At 43.4% G+C, this 18,887-nt stretch overlaps 1 protein-coding gene across 3 annotated transcripts in view; it reads left to right on the top strand.

The window, feature by feature from the left end:
• Positions 1–18,887, top strand: part of LOC148035647 (GTP-binding protein, HflX) — a 140,124-nt gene that overhangs the window by 29,391 nt on the left and 91,846 nt on the right. For all 3 annotated transcript variants that reach the window (XR_015690855.1, XM_087677636.1, XM_087677638.1), the window contains exons 2-3: positions 17,062–17,201; positions 17,324–17,440. Coding sequence is in view for 2 of the 3 variants with exons in the window: in XM_087677636.1 (XP_087533762.1) it covers positions 17,062–17,201; positions 17,324–17,440 (257 nt within the window). In the remaining variant the exon portion in view is untranslated. The remainder of the gene's footprint in view (positions 1–17,061; positions 17,202–17,323; positions 17,441–18,887) is intronic.

The following is an 18,887-nucleotide window of genomic DNA, read 5'->3' as shown; positions in this document are numbered from 1 at the left end:
TTTTGGGGCTTTTGCTGAAACCTGTGGATTTTGGCAAAGTTAATGCGTGAAGTGCACTTTGGGAATATTGCTGAAGCAAATCTTCTAGTGATTTGAGCATTTTTATCTCCCGCTTGTGTGATTTTGGAGAAATTGCAGAGATTTCTTGGTGTTTTGGGTATCAGAAGATGATACGAGTACATATGTATGCAGTACACATGTTGGACAGCTCCCATTGAGTTGATGTATTGCTGATTATTCATGTTGCAGCAGTCTTAGTGATCATTTGCAGATCTGAGATTGGTGCAGATGTATTTTTGGTGGTATTGCTGAAGTGGGAGTTACTTGGCAGTGATGTATACATTTAATGTATGCTGAAATTGCAGTCATACTACTGAAAGTCATTCGTTCTATTGCCGTACATGTACTTGGACTGAATCTTGCTAATATTTGCTGAAAAATTGGGCTGAAATCAGCTGAATATTCAGCTGAATATTCAGCTCATTTTTTGCTGCCATAAATTGCAGCATTGAATTTCTGGTTTATTGCTGAAACATGGCTGCAAATGCTTCTAGCAGCAGTGACACTAAATCCCTCTTTGAAATCAAGAGGTTTAATAGCATTGGCTTTGACTTATGGAAGGATAGGATGCAAGGCATTTTGTTTCTCAAGGACTGTGAAGATGCTCTCTTGGAGACTAAGCCTGTAGCTATGACATATGTGGATTGGGCTAGACTTAATAAGAAGGCCATTGCATACATTAAGATGGCAGTGTCTGATGATGTACTTATAGGCATCAAGCTTCTTGATATAGGTTATGCTATATGGAAAAAGCTTTAGGACACTTATGAAAATACAACTCTTGTGAATCAAGTGCATCTTATGCATAAACTTGTGAACATGGAGTTGGATGAGTCTAAGCTAGCATGTGAGCATTTGAGTGCTTTCACAGGGGTTTTGAGTCAGTTGTAGGACTTTGGTTTGGGGGCTTTCGATGATAAATTGAAAGCTATTTTCTTATTGATGACTTTGCCTGATAGGTGGGAATCTTTGGTTGTGTCACTTAGCAATAATCCTACTTTGACTTTTGATGGTGTAAGAGGTTCAATCCTTAATGAAGAAATCAGAAGAAAGTCTAGTGGTGAAAGCAGTGGCTTAGCTTACCATGTGAGAGGTAGGTCTGAAAAGAGGGGTAATGCAGCCAATAAAGGGAAAGCAGAAGCAAAAGCAAGGGCAAACAGTAGGATGTCACATGCTATCAATGTGGGTGTAAAGGGCATAAAAACCCCGATTGCCGGTACTTCAAGAAAGAGCAAGAAAGAAAGAAATAGTAGGGTAAGAAAAAGAAGGATGATAAGAAAGAGGATGACAACTCTTCCCCAAAAGAAGTTGCAAAGGCAAATGTTGCATCTAGTGTGGTGATTGAAGAGCTTTCTGACATTAAAGAGATACTTGTTGTAGCCTCATGTAATGATGCAAACATTATGGTAGCAGCAGGTGATATGCACATCACCAAAAAGGAGGTAATTGATGCCTTACTTTCAGCTCATGATGGGCTGTCACAATCATGGATAGTGGACACCGGTGCCTCTTTTCATGTTACCCCCTCTTTGGAGTCATTTTTTGAATATACTGCAGGTTGTCTAGGCAAGGTTTACTTGGGTAATAACTATGCATGTGAGATAGAGGGTGTTGGCACCATTCACTTGGCTCTTGAAAATGGCCAAGAGCTGATTTTGCAGGATGTCAGATTTGTACTTGGCATAAAGAAAAGTCTACTATCAGTTGGACAGCTTGATGCTAAAGGGTATTTTACTACCTTTGGTGGTGTATCTAGGAAGGTCCATAAGGGCTCTATGCTGATTGTTAAAGGCAGCAAAAGGGGGACTTTATATTACTTGCATTGTAAAGAATTACCTGGCAAGTTTTTGGCTGTGATTGAAGTCCATTCACAGATGGAGCTTTGGCACAAAAAACTTGGTCATATGAGCTAGAAAGGTCTTCGGGTTCTCTCCTTTTTAGGGAGATTTGATGTAAAAGGCTCTGGTCTTGAATTTTGTAATGATTACTTATATGGAAAACATGTGAAGTCTCCTTATTACTCTGGTGTCATTAAGAAGTCTAATGCTCTTGACTTAGTACACTCTGATGTGTGCACTTTTCTTGTTAATTCGTACGGAGGCGCATGCTACTTTGTTACTTTCATTGATGATTTTAGTAGAAAGTCATGGGTGTATGTACTTAAAAGCAAAAAGGAAGTGCTGGATACTTTTAAAAGGTTTCATGCTTCTATTACCGCACAAAAAGGGGTTAAGTTAAAAGCCATAATAATAGATAATGGGGGTGAGCATGTCTCAAATGAATTTAACAAGTTTTTTGAGATGCATGCATGCTTGTTATAGTCCTTGTCTATTCTAGACATGCCATGGTAGAGTATTCCAATAGATTTTACTTTTGAGCTTTCTAGGACACCTACAAGGAATGATGGGGTATGGATTATTATTTGCAGGTTTAGCAAACAGGCCCATTTCATTCCGGTGACGAGAAAATAAAGGTTGATCATATGGCACGATTGTTTTTGCAGCACATCTTTAAGTATCATGGTATGCCACAGTTGGTCGTCAGTGAATTGAGAAACCAATTCATTTTGAAAGGGGTTGTTTGAGAATATTTGTTGAGGCCTTTTCGTGGTGATGTGCTAGAGGATGTGTTGTGCTAAGAAATGCACTTAGCCACTTAAACAGCCCCAAAACATGCTTATTTTAGGCTTATTTTAGCCAAAACCCTAAAACGGGGAGCAGATCGAGAAAGTTAAGTGGGAGAGGATCTAGAACTCTAATTTTCTATAAATTGGCAGCCAGCCCTCCACTCTTTCACAATCTCGTTTTTGCAAGTTTCAAGTGTTACCAGCTTGCTGCCCACACCCTAGTCACGGAGGACATCTTAGCCCTTGCTGTCCATCACTATTCCCTATAGTTTGGCGCCTGTTTCCAGCCCTCCACACGCTGATTACTGCTGTTTCTGCTTGGCGATTGACTGCTGTCGTACAGCTTGCCATGCCAGCAAACTGCTGCGTTTGCAGGCTCCAGCTGCCGCCCTGACAACTCTCTCCTGTCTACAGTCGCTACAGTCTTTCTCTCTCTCGCAGGCTGTCTTGCCTGTGTTTTTAGTCTTTCTCTCTTCTGCAGGCTGTCGTGCCTGCGTTTTCAGTCTCTCTCTCTCTCTCGTGCAGGCTCCGTTTTCAGTCTTTCTCTCTCGTCACTGTTGTCTGCATCAGATCCAGTTTCTCACTGCTGTGTTTGCAGGTGTTCGACATCCGGAGGCTGCCTTGCTGTGATTCGGGATCCGTTCAGAGTACGACACACTCTCCAACTCATTACCCCTGCCCTGATCCTAGAGATACAGGAGTTTGAGGTTCAATATTCATTCACCGCATAGTGTGTTTGCTGCATGAGCATCGTATTATTAGTAGTCATATCATTTTATTTATTCACAGTGTTCATTGTCTTTGAGTTACTCTAATCCTAATCCTAATTGTGTTCTTTTTATCAGTTTGTGCTTTGTCGTATGGTTTCTGTTTATGTTTTGTGTAAGGGTATTTTTCTTTACATGGTATCAGAGCCTGGTACTCTCTGAGAAACCTAGGCCTTTGATTTGAAAGCTCTTCGCAAGAAGTAAGAACAATAGTAGGTTCAAATGACTTTGAACACATTAACACTGATTCAGTCTCCAGATCAGCCTATGCCGAGAATCGAGTGAGAGTGGGCCAATTAGCTTGCTCCACAAAGTTTCGACATGGTGGGAGAAATATTTGAGTATATGGAAGAAAAGATAGGCAAGCTGACCTCTGAGGAATATAAATTGATCATAGTCTATCGACAAAATAAGATTGAGGAGCTCGACCGAAGGATTGCCTTTAAGAAAAGCTTCTAAATGAAGGTATGCATGGATTTCACTCTTCAGATGTTGCGCGTAAGTCTGATGATGTTGCAGGGCCATCGAGACCTCCATTAGGGATGGGCCCTCCTCTTGGAGAGCAAGATCCGGAGTATGTTCCATTTTCTTAGACTCTTCCGTCCTTTCTGGTGCAAGGTACTTTTGATTCGTCTTTTGTGCTTTCTTCCTTTATCTCTTCTGTTTTGCAATATATTGGTAGAGATCATGTGGAAGAAAGAGTCCAGTCTGTTGACTACGGAAAAGGTCCTCTAGAGGACCAATTCTTGTATGTTAACACACGTCGCAGGGATTATTAAAAAAAGCTAGGTAACTCTTTTTTTGTCCTTCCTTTTTTTCCGTCTACTTCACATAATCAGAATGAATTTGGTGTTCCTTTCACTTCATTACATGGTGTATCATCATCTTCATAGTTTCATTTTCAGTCTTTAAATGATAAAAATGAACAAAAAGAATATGCAACTCATACACCTCACTTTCAAAACCCACCCATCCCACCACATTCTTCCGTTGCTTCACCACTTTCATTTATACCATTTACATTTCTATTTCAGACACCTCATGTCGCACCGCACATCACACCGGGGGGTTATGAAAACATAGGCACATCCTTTAGGACCTTATGCTTCCCTCAGTCGGGTGGTGTTCCACCTACCTCATACGCACTTTCGAGATCATTGCAGCTTAGGTATCCCACTCAATCTCTCTCGATTGTGGATCAGTTGCCTCCACAGTTTGCCTCCATGGCATTGCCTAGTGGACCTTCTGGTCATAATGTTGTGTCCCAGCCTTACTTTGGACAAGGCTACTGTGTCCTAGTGCCTCCACCTACAGCGGCACCTTATGGAAACATTCATGTTCTAGTGCCTCTGCATCAATCGGCACTCATTGGACACTCACAACCTACTTCTGCCTACCTACCTCTTCCCCCTCCTTCTTTTCTTATCAGACACTCTCACCTCCACCATCTTTCCCACCATCATCTTACTCCACCCACCCGACACCTCATGGTTCTAGCTCATCTTCTGCCAAGAATGCATTTAATAACAAGACTCGTTTTAACGGGTTAAACTTTACTACTTGATCGAATTTGATGAGACATATCCTTGATTCACAAAATCTATGGGATCTAGTGTAGGGGTTGGAAACCCAATCTGATCCCGCATTTGTTCCATATGAGGTCATCCGCTCATGCAAGGCTAAGAATGCCTCCGCTATTGTCGAGCTGATGCAGGGCTTATTGCCGGAGTTTCATTCTCTCAGCTTCAGCATTTTGACATAGCATCAGAGCGATGGGCACACTTGACTGACCGCTATGCGACTCGAGATAGGACCCGTCGTATTAATCTTGACCATGAGCTTCAGCTTTTCAAAATCACTGACCGGGATGACTTGAAAGTCAAGTTGGCTGAGTATTGGTGTCTCCTCACTGAATTCTCCACTACAGGGACTCCCAAGTCCTCTAACGATCAAGTCACATTGTTCCTAAATAAACTCCCCAAGAAATACTTCAATTTTGTGGAAGGAATAGTTTCAAAGCCTACCATGTCTACATTCTATGAATTTGAGTGTCAGCTATTGCGTTACACACGGTTGTTCGATTAGTTTCATATGAAATCCTCTTCAGAGAGGGGTTTTTTTGCTCATTCTCAGAAAGGGCAACAAGGGAAGGGCAAACCAAACCAAATCTCTACTCAAAATCAAAATCAAACTCAAAAGCTAAATCAATTTGGGGATTCTCAAGGAAACTCCCAATCACAACTCAAACTTGGGTGGCAGAATGTACCTAAAAAGAATAGGTATTGCTAACATTGTCAAAAGGTTGGCCATTTTGATGACGAGTGTTGATCAAAGGCACGAGGCACAGCATCAAAACCTAAGTCTCAGACCCCCGCGCTCAGTCGGGCAACCCCCAGCAAGGGAGGCAGGGTGATGGCAAGGTAGTTTAAAGGTCAGACTCACACTACCACCGCATAGTCATCTCAGTCGACAATGTTCTCAACTCCAGAGGGCTTGTCTGATTGGTTTGCAGAGGTCCATATCGTCTTCATAGAGACATCAGATGCGAGTCTCGTCCACATCTGTGAGTTGCCTCTTGACGAGGTTACGGCAGAGGCCCACTCATCATAGCCGAGCACTTCAGCTCCAGTTTGGATTGTGGACAATGAAGCTACACATCACATGACTCCTATAGAGGACATTTTCCGTATCTGAGCCCTTGCAGCCGGGTAGGTCCGTGTAGGAAACAACTCCTCGGTTAAGATTCAGGCTCAAGGTTGCGTTAGTTTTGCCACTGACAAGGGTTCTGATCTGGCTTTGCTGAACAATGTATATCATGTTCTCAGCTTGGAGTGAACTTGTTATCTGTTCAGCAGCTTTGCGGGTTAGGGCGAGCAGTTTTCTTTACATCAGCTTTGCTGGTTGGGGCAAGCAATTTTCTTTACTGCGACCACAGTCGAGGTCCTTGACTCTCTGACTGGTTTAGTGATTGCTCACGGTGAGGCGCAACCTAATGGTCTATATGACATGACACACTTTTTGACCGAGCCGACCGCCGAAGGCTCCGTGTTCCATAGCTTCCAGGCCTTAGCCACATCTCGGGAGCCTACGCACAATGAGCGTCTTTGGCATTTTCGCTTAGGGGATCTTGGTTATGACTCACTTTATGAGTTGTCACGCTGTGAGCTGGTTAAGGGCCTTCCACGCCTGAAGCTAGCTCAAGATGTTTGTAAAGCCTGTCAGCTCGGGAAGTAGTACCGTACCCCATTTCCTCAACAGTCTACACATAGAGCTGAGGATCCTCTTAGACCGATTCACGTTGATCTTTGTGGGCCGATATCCACTGCTACTTTGAACGGCGTGCTGTACTTCTTTTTGATAGTGGATGATCATTCTCGATACATGTGGGTGTACTTCCTCAAGCATAAGTCAGATGCTTTCACATATTTTTCTGCTTGGGTGCTGCTGGTTCATAACCAGACTGGTCGTCGTGTTGGGTGCATGAGGAGTGATAGCGTTGGTGAGTTTATCTCCCACGAGTTTTCCGAGTTTCTACAGAAGCATGGCATTTCTCGCCAGCTTACCTCTACCAACTCCCAATGGAGTTGTAGAGCGTAGGAACCGCACAGTCATGAAAATGGCACGCTCTATGCTGTTCGCAGCAGAGCTTCTTGAGCGCCTTTGGGTCGAGACTGTTAACACTTTGGTGTACATCCTCAACCGGTGCTCGATTGTGGCTCTTTCTCAGAAGACCCCGTATGAGGCATTTTTTGGCTCTCGGCCTATTATTTTCCACTTCAAAGTCTTTGGGTGTCATGCGTACACACACACGCTTGATGACAAGATAGGTAAGCATACCACTTCGGATTAGATACACTGATTGTGATTGGGTAAGAGATTCTGACACTCGACGTTCCCATGGCAGCTACCTCTTTACCTTGGGCACGGCTCCCATTTCTTGGTCCAGCCATAAGTAAGAGACGATGGTGGCTTCCACGGGCGAGACTGAGTATCGGGCTCTCTTCGATAGCACCACCGAGGCCATCTATCTGAGGAGTTTACTGGCGGTGCTTCATTTTCCATGTGACTCTTCCACAATTATCTACTGTGACAACCAGAGTGCCATTGCCCTTGTGGGAAATCCAATCATCACACCACGGACACGGCATGTGGGAGTTCACTTTCACTTTTTCAGAGAGCAGGTTGAGCTAGGCACTATTCGCCTAGAGTTTGTGCCTTCATCAGATAATTTTGTAGATATCTTGACCAAAGCGGTCAACCGGCCGGTTCTTCAGTACCTGCTATCCAGGATCAGCTTGGATACACCCTCCCCTACTTCTTTAGCTTGACGGTGAGAGGGTGCTTCCCTGTGGCTTTTTCTTCCAGTTTGAGAGGGGACGGCTCCTACTCTTGATCGTCCCAGTGGCATCGTTGCATAGCATATTACATGAGCATGACATCTTGCATCTCCCTTTGCATTACCCTATACATTGGCATTCTGTTCATGTCAACATGCATCTGTGCGCATTTATCCCTTTTCGGTCTTTTGGAGTGGTTAACTCTAGGATCCACCATATCCGTAGCATAACACATGGTAGTTCTCATAAAGGCAGTTTCCCTACCCTTGCTTGCTTTGCTTGTCTCGCTAAGCCCACCGTTTTTTTGGTCTCTCACATATTCAACACATGATTGGCACATACACTCACTTTTATCATCCTTTGGCACTTATCCTTGCCAGTACGAGGGATTGGCTTGCTAGTTTTGTGAATAACTTGGGTTTAAAACTCTCTTTATCTTTTCCTATCTGTCACTTGATCGGCCGCTGCCCCTATATTACTTATGTATTTTCAAAACACTTTTCCAAAAAAAAAAAAGTCCATTGTTGATTCCATTCACCTTTGTCAGCCTTGGTAGGCCCTTGGGCAGCCGACGGGCACCCTTGTCCGATGCCGTGACCTCTCTGGGGTGATCACTTGGGCTCCCTTGGTAAGATATCCATCGCCTCTGTAGTCTTGGTAGGCCATTGGGCAACCGACGTGCATCTTTTGTCCGATGCCTTGGCTGCTTTGGGATGGGACACCTTGGGGTAAATCAAAATTTAGGCTGGCCTACTTTTCTCGCTCTATTTTGGGCCTGAGAAGAGGTGTTGTACTAAGAAATGCACTTAGCCACTTAAACAACCCCAAAACATGCTTATTTTAGGCTTATTTTAGCCAAAACCCTAAAATGGGAAGCGGATCGAGAAAGTTAAGTGGGAGAGGATCTAGAACCCTAATTTTCTATAAATTGGCAGCCAGCCCTCCACTCTTTCACAATCTCGTTTTTGTAGGTTTCAGATGTTATCGGCTTGTTGCCCACACCCCGGTCACGGAGGACATCTTAGCCCTTGCTGTCCATCACTGTTCCCTACAGTTTGGCGCCTGTTTCCAGCCCTCCACACGCTAATTGTTGCTATTTCTGCTTGGCGACCGACTGCTATTTATCTGCACTGCTGTCGTATAGCCTGCCACGTCAGTAAACTGCTGCGTTTGCAGGCTCCAGCTGCCACCCTGACAGTTTTCTCTCTCCTGTCTACAGTCGCTGCAGTCTTTTTCTCTCCTGCAGGCTGTCCTGCCTGCGTTTTTAGTCTTTCTCTCTCTTGCAGGCTCCGTTTTTAGTCTTTCTCTCTCCTGCAGGCTGTCTTGCCTACGTTTTCAGTCTTTCTCTCCTGTAGGCTCCGTTTTTAGTCTTTCTCTCTCGTCACTGCTGTCTGCATCAGATCCAGCTTCTCACTGCTGCGTTTGCTGGTGTTCTACATCTAGAGGTTGCCTTGCTGCGATTCGGGATCCGTTCGCAGTACGACACTCTCTCCAGCTCATTACCCCTGCCCTGATCCTAGAGATACAAGAGTTCGAGGTTCAGTATTCATTCACTGCGTAGTGTGTTTGCTGAATGAGTATTGTATTATTAGTAGTTATGTCATTTCATTTATTCACTGTGCTCATTGTCTCTGAGTTACTCTGACCCTAACCCTAACCGTGTTCTTTTTATCAGTCTGTGCTTTGTCATACGGTTTCTGTTTATGTTTCTGTGTAAGAATTTTTTTTTTTAGAGGATGTATTTGTAGAAATTCAGCTTGAGGTTGAGGAGCTGGATGAGATCTTGGCACCCGAGCAAATCTTGGCACATAAGGAAAGAAATGCTAGAGGTAAAGTTCTAGGAGATACTTGGTGAATTTTCAGAATTATTCACCAAAGAATCCAAAGTGGATGACTTGGCAGACCATCCTTAGTTGTTTTGTAAGTTAACCTAGATGGAGGAGCTGGATGAGATCTTGGTATCTGAGCAAATCTTGGCACATAAGGAAAGAAAGGTTAGAAGTAAAGTTCTAGGAGATACTTGGTGAATTTTCAAAATTATTGACCAATGAATGCAAAGTGGATGACTTCATAGACCATCCTAGTGATCTCATTACAGGAATCTTTGGAGCAGGGTTGTAGAAAGACTAGGAGATGAGAGAGAATGCTGAGGAGAGAGAAAATTCAGACTTTCTTCGCGAAGAACTAAAGAAAATGTCATTTACTGTTGTTGCCTTGTCTCCCTCTCTTGTAGGTTGAATCTACTAAAATGCCTCTCTTCAGCCTCTAAAGACGTTTTTTAGTCTTGTATGGGCATTTTTGACAAGTGGTAGCCTTCCAAAATGAATTTTTGAGCATTATTCATAATTAAATATTAATTTTCGGTCTTTAAATACTAAAAATTAATCTAATAATTATTTCAGTGCCATGAAAAATAATTTGACTGGCCAATAATTAAATTGGCTAGGCATTGTACCAACTTCTATGCCTACTAATGAGGAAGCATCGAATGTGGGCATATCTTCAACCAATGTGGGAGAGGTCTCTACCATTGGTGGTGGGGACTCTACATCAGCATTGGGCTTTGGTAAAAGACAAGAGTGGAGGCTTATGCAGCATCGGAGAGACAATCCTCTCTCTCTCAAGCTATTGGTCATGTGCATGGATCGGTTGCCTTTTTTAGAGAAAGGCAATGACTTGTGGACATTGAAATTGCACGCACGGTTATTGAGTGTAATCTTGCATTTACTGTCCTAAAGCAAGAGCATGGTCGAAGATGGTAAAAGCCATTGCTAATGTGAGTCCATGTGAAGGATGCACAAGTGTCACATACGACGACATGAGGATGAAAAAGATCGATGAAGAAAAGGAGAGGATTGATAGAGCCCTTGATCCTGTTCGGGCCACATGGATAAAGTATGGTTGTTCCATTTTTACCGACAGATGGAGTGATTGTAAAAAATGGGGCATCATCAACATACTCATCTCATGTTCACTCGACACTTACTTTTTGTGGGCCATAGATACCGGCAAGAGGGGAAGAAAATGATGGATGCATTCATCTCTACCACCACATTCGGCAAGCTATCATTGAGGTATACATTGCCTTTTAAATTTGTTTCACTTATTATTATTATAATAATTGATTTATACATAACTATCTATCTCCCTATTCTAATTTCTCTCTAATATCTATCTCGATTCTCTCTTTCCCCTATTGAGCTAAAGTATGCATTACTTGTTGATTAGCCTCTTAAACAGCCTTAAAACACACTAGAAATGCTCTTTTAGAGTAAAACCCTAAAACGGAAAGCGGTTCCAGAGAGCTCAGTGTAAACCCTAGCAGTTTTCTTCACATGGTATCAGAGCCGATGATCTTGTAAAGAGTATCCTGCGGATATTGTGGAGAGCTAGTCTTTGTGTGAGGCACACAATACGACTCGTAACCGAAGAGGAGGACGACACTCCACCTTCATCAAATTTCACTAACATGACAGAGGAGGACTTTGAGGAGTACTATCGCAACAAGTATGGTGATGTTTACACCCCCTCCTACCAATTTTACTACCACATCTGGACCGGTTGGTGAGGCTGGCCACCTCTCCGATCATGGAGGACATACGGCATTCGAAACGTCTGGCGATTCATCTTCATCATCTCAGCCAGGTCCAATGTCAGGTTTGTACAATTCTTTTGTGTTGCATGAATCAAAATCCTCGCTTGTTTCTTCTTTTGAGGTACAGGATCGAGATGGCTTTGTGTATGTAAACTTCAATACAGGGGGCTCACGAAGCAGACGAAATTCAGGTACATCTACAGCTTCTGTTTCATTTGAGCATATCACACACTTCTCATTTCCTTTCCATCCCACCCTCTTCTATATCACACCTCTCATCATCTTTCCAAAACCTTGGATTACACTTCACATCTGCATCACACATCCTAGGGGTTGACCGTTGGATCTTGCATCTCCGCTCCTAGGACCTTTTCCTTCTCCGCCCCATTCTCTACCTCTTTGCACCATGGTACTTCATTAGGGGGAATGCCACCCTTTAATACAGTGTCTCTCACCTTTCAGCACTTGAGCACACCCATAACTATTGGGACGACTGTGATGGGCATCCCCCTCACTATCCCTAGCTTCATATCTCCCATGACCACTCATACGCATGGGTTTCCATCCTCAGCTTATGGTGCGTCTTCACACTCTCCTTGGGTTACACCTACGCAGGGATTCCTATCTTCTGCTCATCGTGTTCTCGTCCCACCTCCTTGGGTTTCTCATGTGGCTACCATGCCCATGCCCATGCCTAGTCAACCCATCCCTACCTATGAATCCACCTTGCACACTTTACGCATGCCTACTGGGCACTCTGGGGCCCATTCCCAAGTGTACTCCACTTCCCCATCCTACCCACACTACACTTTTTTACACTATCCATCTCCGAGCACTGCCACTCCTATTGCAACGGCCAAGAATGCCTTCATGGATAAGACATGTTTTAACGGGTCAAATTTCACCACTTGGTCTAATTTCATGCAACAAGTGCTTGAGTCTCAGGGTCTTTGGGACCTCGTCATTGGTTTAGAGCCTATGTCGGACCCTTGACTAGCTCACCCTGATTACATCCGTCAATGGAGAGCCCGCAATGCCACAGCGAATGTCGAGCTGATGTAGGGATTGTTTCCTGAGTTTCACTCTCAGTTGCAACACTTGCCGCTCGTGTCAAAGCGTTGGAGCCACCTTCTCGACTGCTATGCGGCTCGAGATTGTACTAGGTGCATCAATCTCGACTTTGAGCTTCAAGAGTTCTCTACTAAGAAAGGGGATAATCTGAAAGTCAAGCTGGTTGAATATAGGCGGTTACTTGCTGAGTTCGCCACTACTGGCTCTCCAAAGTCAGATGATGATCAGGTTACATTCTTCTTGAATAAGTTGCCCGACAAGTACTTCAATTTCATTCAACACATCATCTCCCAACCTAGATTGCCAACCTTCTACGAGTTTGAGTGCGAGTTCTTGTGTTACGCGAGGCTGTATGATCAAGTCCACAAAAAATCCTCATCACAACCTTATTCAAAGTAGAAGGGGTTGGTTGTCTCTTCTTCGGGAGGGACAACCACTAGTGGCAAGAGCTCGCTGTTGAGCTAAAATATGCATTACTTGCTGATTAGCCTCTTAAACAGCCACAAAACACACTAAAAATGCTCTTTTAGAGTAAAACCCTAAAATAGGGAGCGGTTCGAGAGAGTTCAGTGGAAACCCTAAAACGGGAAGTGGTTCGAGAAAGTTTAGTGGAAACCCTAATTTTTGGGGCGCCCTTCCACATCTGTAAATAGACAGGCTGCCCCCATTCAGTAATCATCCTTGTTTTGCAGGTTACACCAGCCCACACACCCTCTGCTACTGTTGGCGCCCAGTTTCCAGCTTGCAGCCCGCCTCCATCTGCTGTCCAACCATCATCGACTGCAGCCTTATCATCTTCAGCCTCATCATCTTCAGCGTGTCCATTGCTGTAAGCGACAGCTCCTAGTTGCTGGCGACTGCTCCAAACTGTCCCAGACTGCTGTTCAGCCTGCTGTCCATCATCTCCAGGGTCAGCCAGCCTGCGTTTTCAGCATTGCAGGCTTTGACACTCTCAGACACTGTTTCAGCCTGCTGTTTACAGCAGACTGTGCACAGTTTCCAGCCCTCGATCGGTGGTACACTGTTGCGTTTACCAGTTTCTAGCCTCCAGACTGCTCCGTTTTGGTGACCAGTCCGCTGCCATTCACTATTCAGCACTCCTACACTCCGACTTGTAGTCACAGACTTGGGATTCGTCTTCGGTGGACGTCACACTTTGACATTGCTTTGCCCTTGAGCACACTGTACACTCTTACATTCATTTACGGCATTCATTCACTTCAGAGTTGTGTTCTCCCTCTCCCTTCTGTTTGTGTTTGAGTTTTTGTGTTTGAGTTTTGAGTTTTGTGTTTAGGGTTTGAGTTTTGCCCTCTTTGTCTGTGTCTGTGTCTTTGTGTTTCTGTCGTGGTTGTACACTCTATGTGTCCTCAGTGTAAACCCTAGCAGTCTTCTTAACACTCGCTAGATATGAAGGCAAGCCAATCAAAGGGTGACTCCTCTTCCTCAGATGGAACCAAAGAATCTAGACCTATTTGACAGCAACTCCCTAAGAAAGATTGGTTTTGCACACATTGCCAGAGAGGAGGCCATGTGAACGAGGAGTGTCGCTCCAAGGCCCAAGGACTTCCCCCTAAAAAGCCTTCGCAGACCTCTGCGATTGCACAGTCTAGTGGGGCTACGTCCTCTGCTCCTGCTTCATCTGCTCCTTCAGCACCCATTGTTGTTGCTGTTGGACATGTGGCTCGAGTACAGCCTCAGCAGCCTATCTCTTTTACTATCCCTGAGGGATTGGCTGATTGATCTACCTGTTCCGATCCCGCTGCACTTCATGCATCCATCTCACCTTCCTCTCCACCTCGTCAGGCGTTCCCTTGGCAGAGCCCTACTACCGGATAGACGCGATAGTAGCCACCTTCTTTGACTCACATGCCTTTAGGTCCTTTCGGATAGCCTAGGTCAGTCTAGCATTCATTTTTTGCACTCTTAGAATCGGGTCCATAGGATTCATTATCCTTAGTTTTTCCATTTTTTTGTCTTCCATTGCATTTACTCATACACATATATATTCATTGCATTTATTTTGCGTTAGATTTTCTTTCTGTTCTGTTTTGCTTTGGAGCATCTCACCACTAACCTCTGTGTTTGCAGACTCTCATCTCTTTTGCAGGGTTTTTTCTTTCAATGTAGGGATAACTTGCAGATTGCTTTGGTCCTCCCTGGGCTATAGACATGGGGATGTACACCGTTCCTTTCATGGTTTCATCATCATAGGAAATATGCATTACTTGTTGATTAGCCTCTTAAACAGTCCCAAAACACACTAAAAATGCTCTTTTAGAGTAAAACCCTAAAACGGGGAGCGGTTCAAGAGAGCTCAATGCAAACTCTAGCAGTTTCCTTCACATCCCCCTGGTCTCCAACCCCCATTTCTCTTCATCCTTGAATCTTGAAAGCTGAAGCTTAAAAGGCTCAACTCTCTCTTTCTCTCTCTAACCTCCAAGTATTGTTACTTGTAATTTGTAAATTGAAAATTGTGGTTGTAGATGGGCCTCTCAAATGTGGTGTAAGTTGTTACCGACAATGCATTGAATTGTTAGCACATCGGTTGTTTGTTGAGGTCAAGTTTCCACTATTGTGTGGACTCCATGTGCAAGTCATTGTTTGGACCTGCTTATATGGAGGACATTGGGAAGCTCAAGTGGGTGAAGAGGGTGGTTGGCAAAGCTACATTAGTTGTCACTTTTTTCATGGTAAAGGTAAAGGTGCTTGCAAATTATCGTGAGCATAGCATACTGGAGTTGAAGAAGCCTTCTTCAACTCGGTTTGATTACATGTGGTTATTGCTGGAGCGTCTTTATGAGGTGCAGTCTGCCTTGCACTAGATAGTGGTGTCCACTCTATGGAATGAGTGGGATGAGCATAAGAGAGAGAGGAGGCCAGAGCCATGTAGCGCTTGTGTCTTAATGAGCATATTTGGGAGAAAGTTCGCGCCGTTGTCATTGTTGTGATTACCTTTTATGGGGTGTTACGTATGAGTGATTGCGAGGGGTTTACCATGGGCCTTCTCATTCACTTCTTTAGAGCGGCATTGGTGGAGGCACGTCCTTGTACAGTGATCACAAAGACACATCATGCACAAGTTTTAGAGATAGTAGAGGAGATGGGCATGGATGCATAAGCCCATCCATGGTTTTGCTGCATTGGTACATCTGGCCTACAAGTCGTTGGCGCTTATGGATGATAGAGAGCTTTGTTCGGATCAGCTTGCTTATTTGACTCGTGTGGTCCTTGTGAATGACTACAATGCAGTGCTGGAGGAGCTAGGATGCTATACAGATTAGAGAGGGCATGTGGCTTTTGCTTCTCCCACTTGTTGGAGGAGAGAGTCACTTGCGAAGTCTTTATTTTGGTGGCAAAACTTTGGATACACATTGGAGACCCTTTAGCCCTTAGCCATAAGGGTCCTTGCCTAGGATTGCTTTTCGAGTGCATGTGAGAGAAATTGGAGTGCAGGGGGTAGCTCCTGGATGGGGTATGGGCAGAAGAGATGAGAGAAATTGGAGTGCAGGGGGTTGCTGCTGGATGGGGTATGGGCAGAAGATTGGATCCCCACAACATGGCCTTTGGTATGTGGCATGTTTGATGATGGGTAATCAAGGGATGAAGATTGGACGCCCACAACATGCCCTTTTTTTTTTTTTTGGCATTTGTCCTATTTCAAAATACTAATGCCTTTTTACAAAAATAAACCTATTTGGGGCTGTTTTAATGGAGCAAATTTAGGCATTAATGATGATTGTGTGTTAATGCATGCCTTAATTTTGGTGTCTCAACACTCCCGCTGGAGTGTTGGAGCTTTCGTGTTTTGTAATGCTCTAACATCTTGTAGGTCAGCATGGACTTGGCATTTTGGATGTTCTTGCTTTGGTTCTTATGTGGCTAGACCTAGTGGGGTGCTGGTCTGTGAGGGTTATTTCTACAGATTGACCTAACTTTCCTGAACTATATAAGATGATCAACGTGTAGATACTAGTACAATCAAATCTCCGAAGCAGAAAGTCAGTCCCTCATGTGGCCGGCCACAAGCTTGAAAGGACAAGTGCTTCCTATGGAATTAACTATTAGATCTTAAAGGTTCACATCAACCATAGTGTGTTTTTTAGAGTTGTGAAATTTCAAAGTTCATGGGACTTGAAATATCTGAAGATTTCTAAAACTGGTTCAGGATGTTCCATAATCTTACGTCAAGCATTCGGGTTGCTTATTGCTTTGTTTATTGAAAGCAAAGAACTGAGTATGTTGGTAGCAGAGGATACAACTCTGGATGTTTGGCTAGACTTACCTATGTTGGCCTGGATTGGATTCCGGAACTTTGGATTTAATGTTCTGATATTTTCAGATTTATGAAATGGGGGTTTCCAAAATTGTTACATTGGTGAAGTTGTTACCATCTTCTTAAGTGTTTCAACTTGCATGCTTGTAACAAGTCAGGAAGCAAATATTTCCTGTTAAAACTTGCAGATTTGTGAAATTCTGCGCTTTATTTAAGGCTTTACTTTGCTGCCTACAATTTCTGATGTTGCAATTCATCTTGATGTCTCTTCTAATCTAGCAAGCAATGTGATTTTGTCCTAGACTATGGATCCAGTGATTTGCTGTATACAGGTTTTCCAAGAAAGAGCTTATCTTGTGGGGATAGAGCGTAAGGGTGTGCCATCTTCCTTTAGCATCAAAGATTCCCTTAAAGAGCTTGAACAACTTGCAGACACTGCTGGTCTAGTGGTAGTTGGGTCTACATATCAGAAGTAAGTCCAAGATAACTGAGCTTAGTTAGCTTCCACATCTCCTCACTGTAGTACAAAAGTTTGTAGGGTGTTCACATGCTAGTGGGTCTGTTGGTTCTGATAAACCAACATCTTGTTTGCAGGCTTGATCATCCAAACCCTAGAACTTACATTGGGTCTGGAAAGGTTGCTGAATTGCGCACTGAAGTTCATGCACTTGACATCGAAACTGTTATTTTTGATGACGAGCTTTCAACAGGGTGAGCCAGCTATCATGTAGTTATTTTTGGTTGTCTTTCTATCTATGGGTTGGTAATTTGATGACATGTCTTGATCCATGAATGATTGCTACCTTAATGACAATCTTCTCACAGCCGAAATACTAGTGATGTTTAATTAAGAATAGGCTTTGGTTTTCATATCAACAAACCTCTTGCTTTATCGATGTATCACTGAAACTTGAATATGCAGCATGCCAGGAGCAAGCCAGTAAGGAAATCAACAGAGTAACTGAGGCATATGTGTACATAGCCTTGAAACTGTCTACAATCTTATCATACAATTATAAAGCAACAAGTGACCTTTACCTTGGCTGGCAAGCTTGAGAATGTATAAAATTTGTAAGCTTCAACATGTGATGTCTATGCATCCTACATCTGTCAATAGATTTGTGACTATGAAAAGTTTTCACATCCCTGGATGCTGCTAGTGAGGGCTTTAGTTGTTTCTGCTTTCATTGTACTTACAACTTGGAATTTTCTGTTTGTCTGGGGTTTTTGGAAATATTGCTAAATCTTTTTCAAAACAGAAGATAAGCCTAATCCAAATACAGGAATTTAGCCTCCCTCAAATTAAACCTAACCTTAGGCTTCCATTCAATTCCATCTAGATTGGGCACTTGTTAACAAGTGTAACCACTTCCTCAATTATGCATGGATTTTCCAATCACACTTGATACAATGCCCACATAGATCCAAGCTACAAATATGACAACACAAGCCGTACACAAATATAAAACAAACATAAAGGGATGGATCTTATCACAAGAGCTTATATCCCATAGCACCAACCCATACCATCCTTGTGTCCTTAGGGGCCTAGAGGTCAATCTTGTTGATGACATCCACCCCACAATTGAGTCTCTTGAGTTCTTCTTATAGGATGTTTAAACCAAAGTAGCCATTAGGGTGCTTTCACACCTAGTCACTAAATGAGTCATGGTTGGTGGCCTGATACAGCAGGTGCCAGTCTTGGATGTGCATGGATCAAACACTTGAGCTTGGGCTTTGCTTGACTCCATGTTAGCTCAGGCCCCATTTATGAATGTTCCATCTAATTCAATAGTATGGATTGAATTGTTTACTTTCAAATTGATGTGTTGCATTTGTAAATTCATGATAAAGTCTTATGTTTTGAAGGAGCTCATATCTTCAGGAATAATATTATGAACCTTGGAGTTATTTGTTTAAATCTTGTTACTTGTGATGCGTCCTGCCTCAAATAATATACTCACTGGACAATAATCCACACCATTTGCATCAAATGGGATGTAACAGGCCTATAGGTTTAGAATATCTGCATCACATTGGGTAATAATTAGCTGATTTAAGGTGCACTCCACCATTAATAACCAATAACTTTAATTGCAATGGACGGATCTATTATAAGTCCATTGCATATAGACACTGAATGCTGAAACTGTGAGTG

This window comes from Lygodium microphyllum, chromosome 5 (assembly GCF_053477565.2).
Source record: "Lygodium microphyllum isolate KBCC chromosome 5, Lygodium_microphyllum_v1.1.10, whole genome shotgun sequence".
NCBI classification, from domain to species: Eukaryota; Viridiplantae; Streptophyta; class Polypodiopsida; order Schizaeales; family Lygodiaceae; genus Lygodium; species Lygodium microphyllum.
This window is presented reverse-complemented; position numbering and strand designations above follow the sequence as displayed.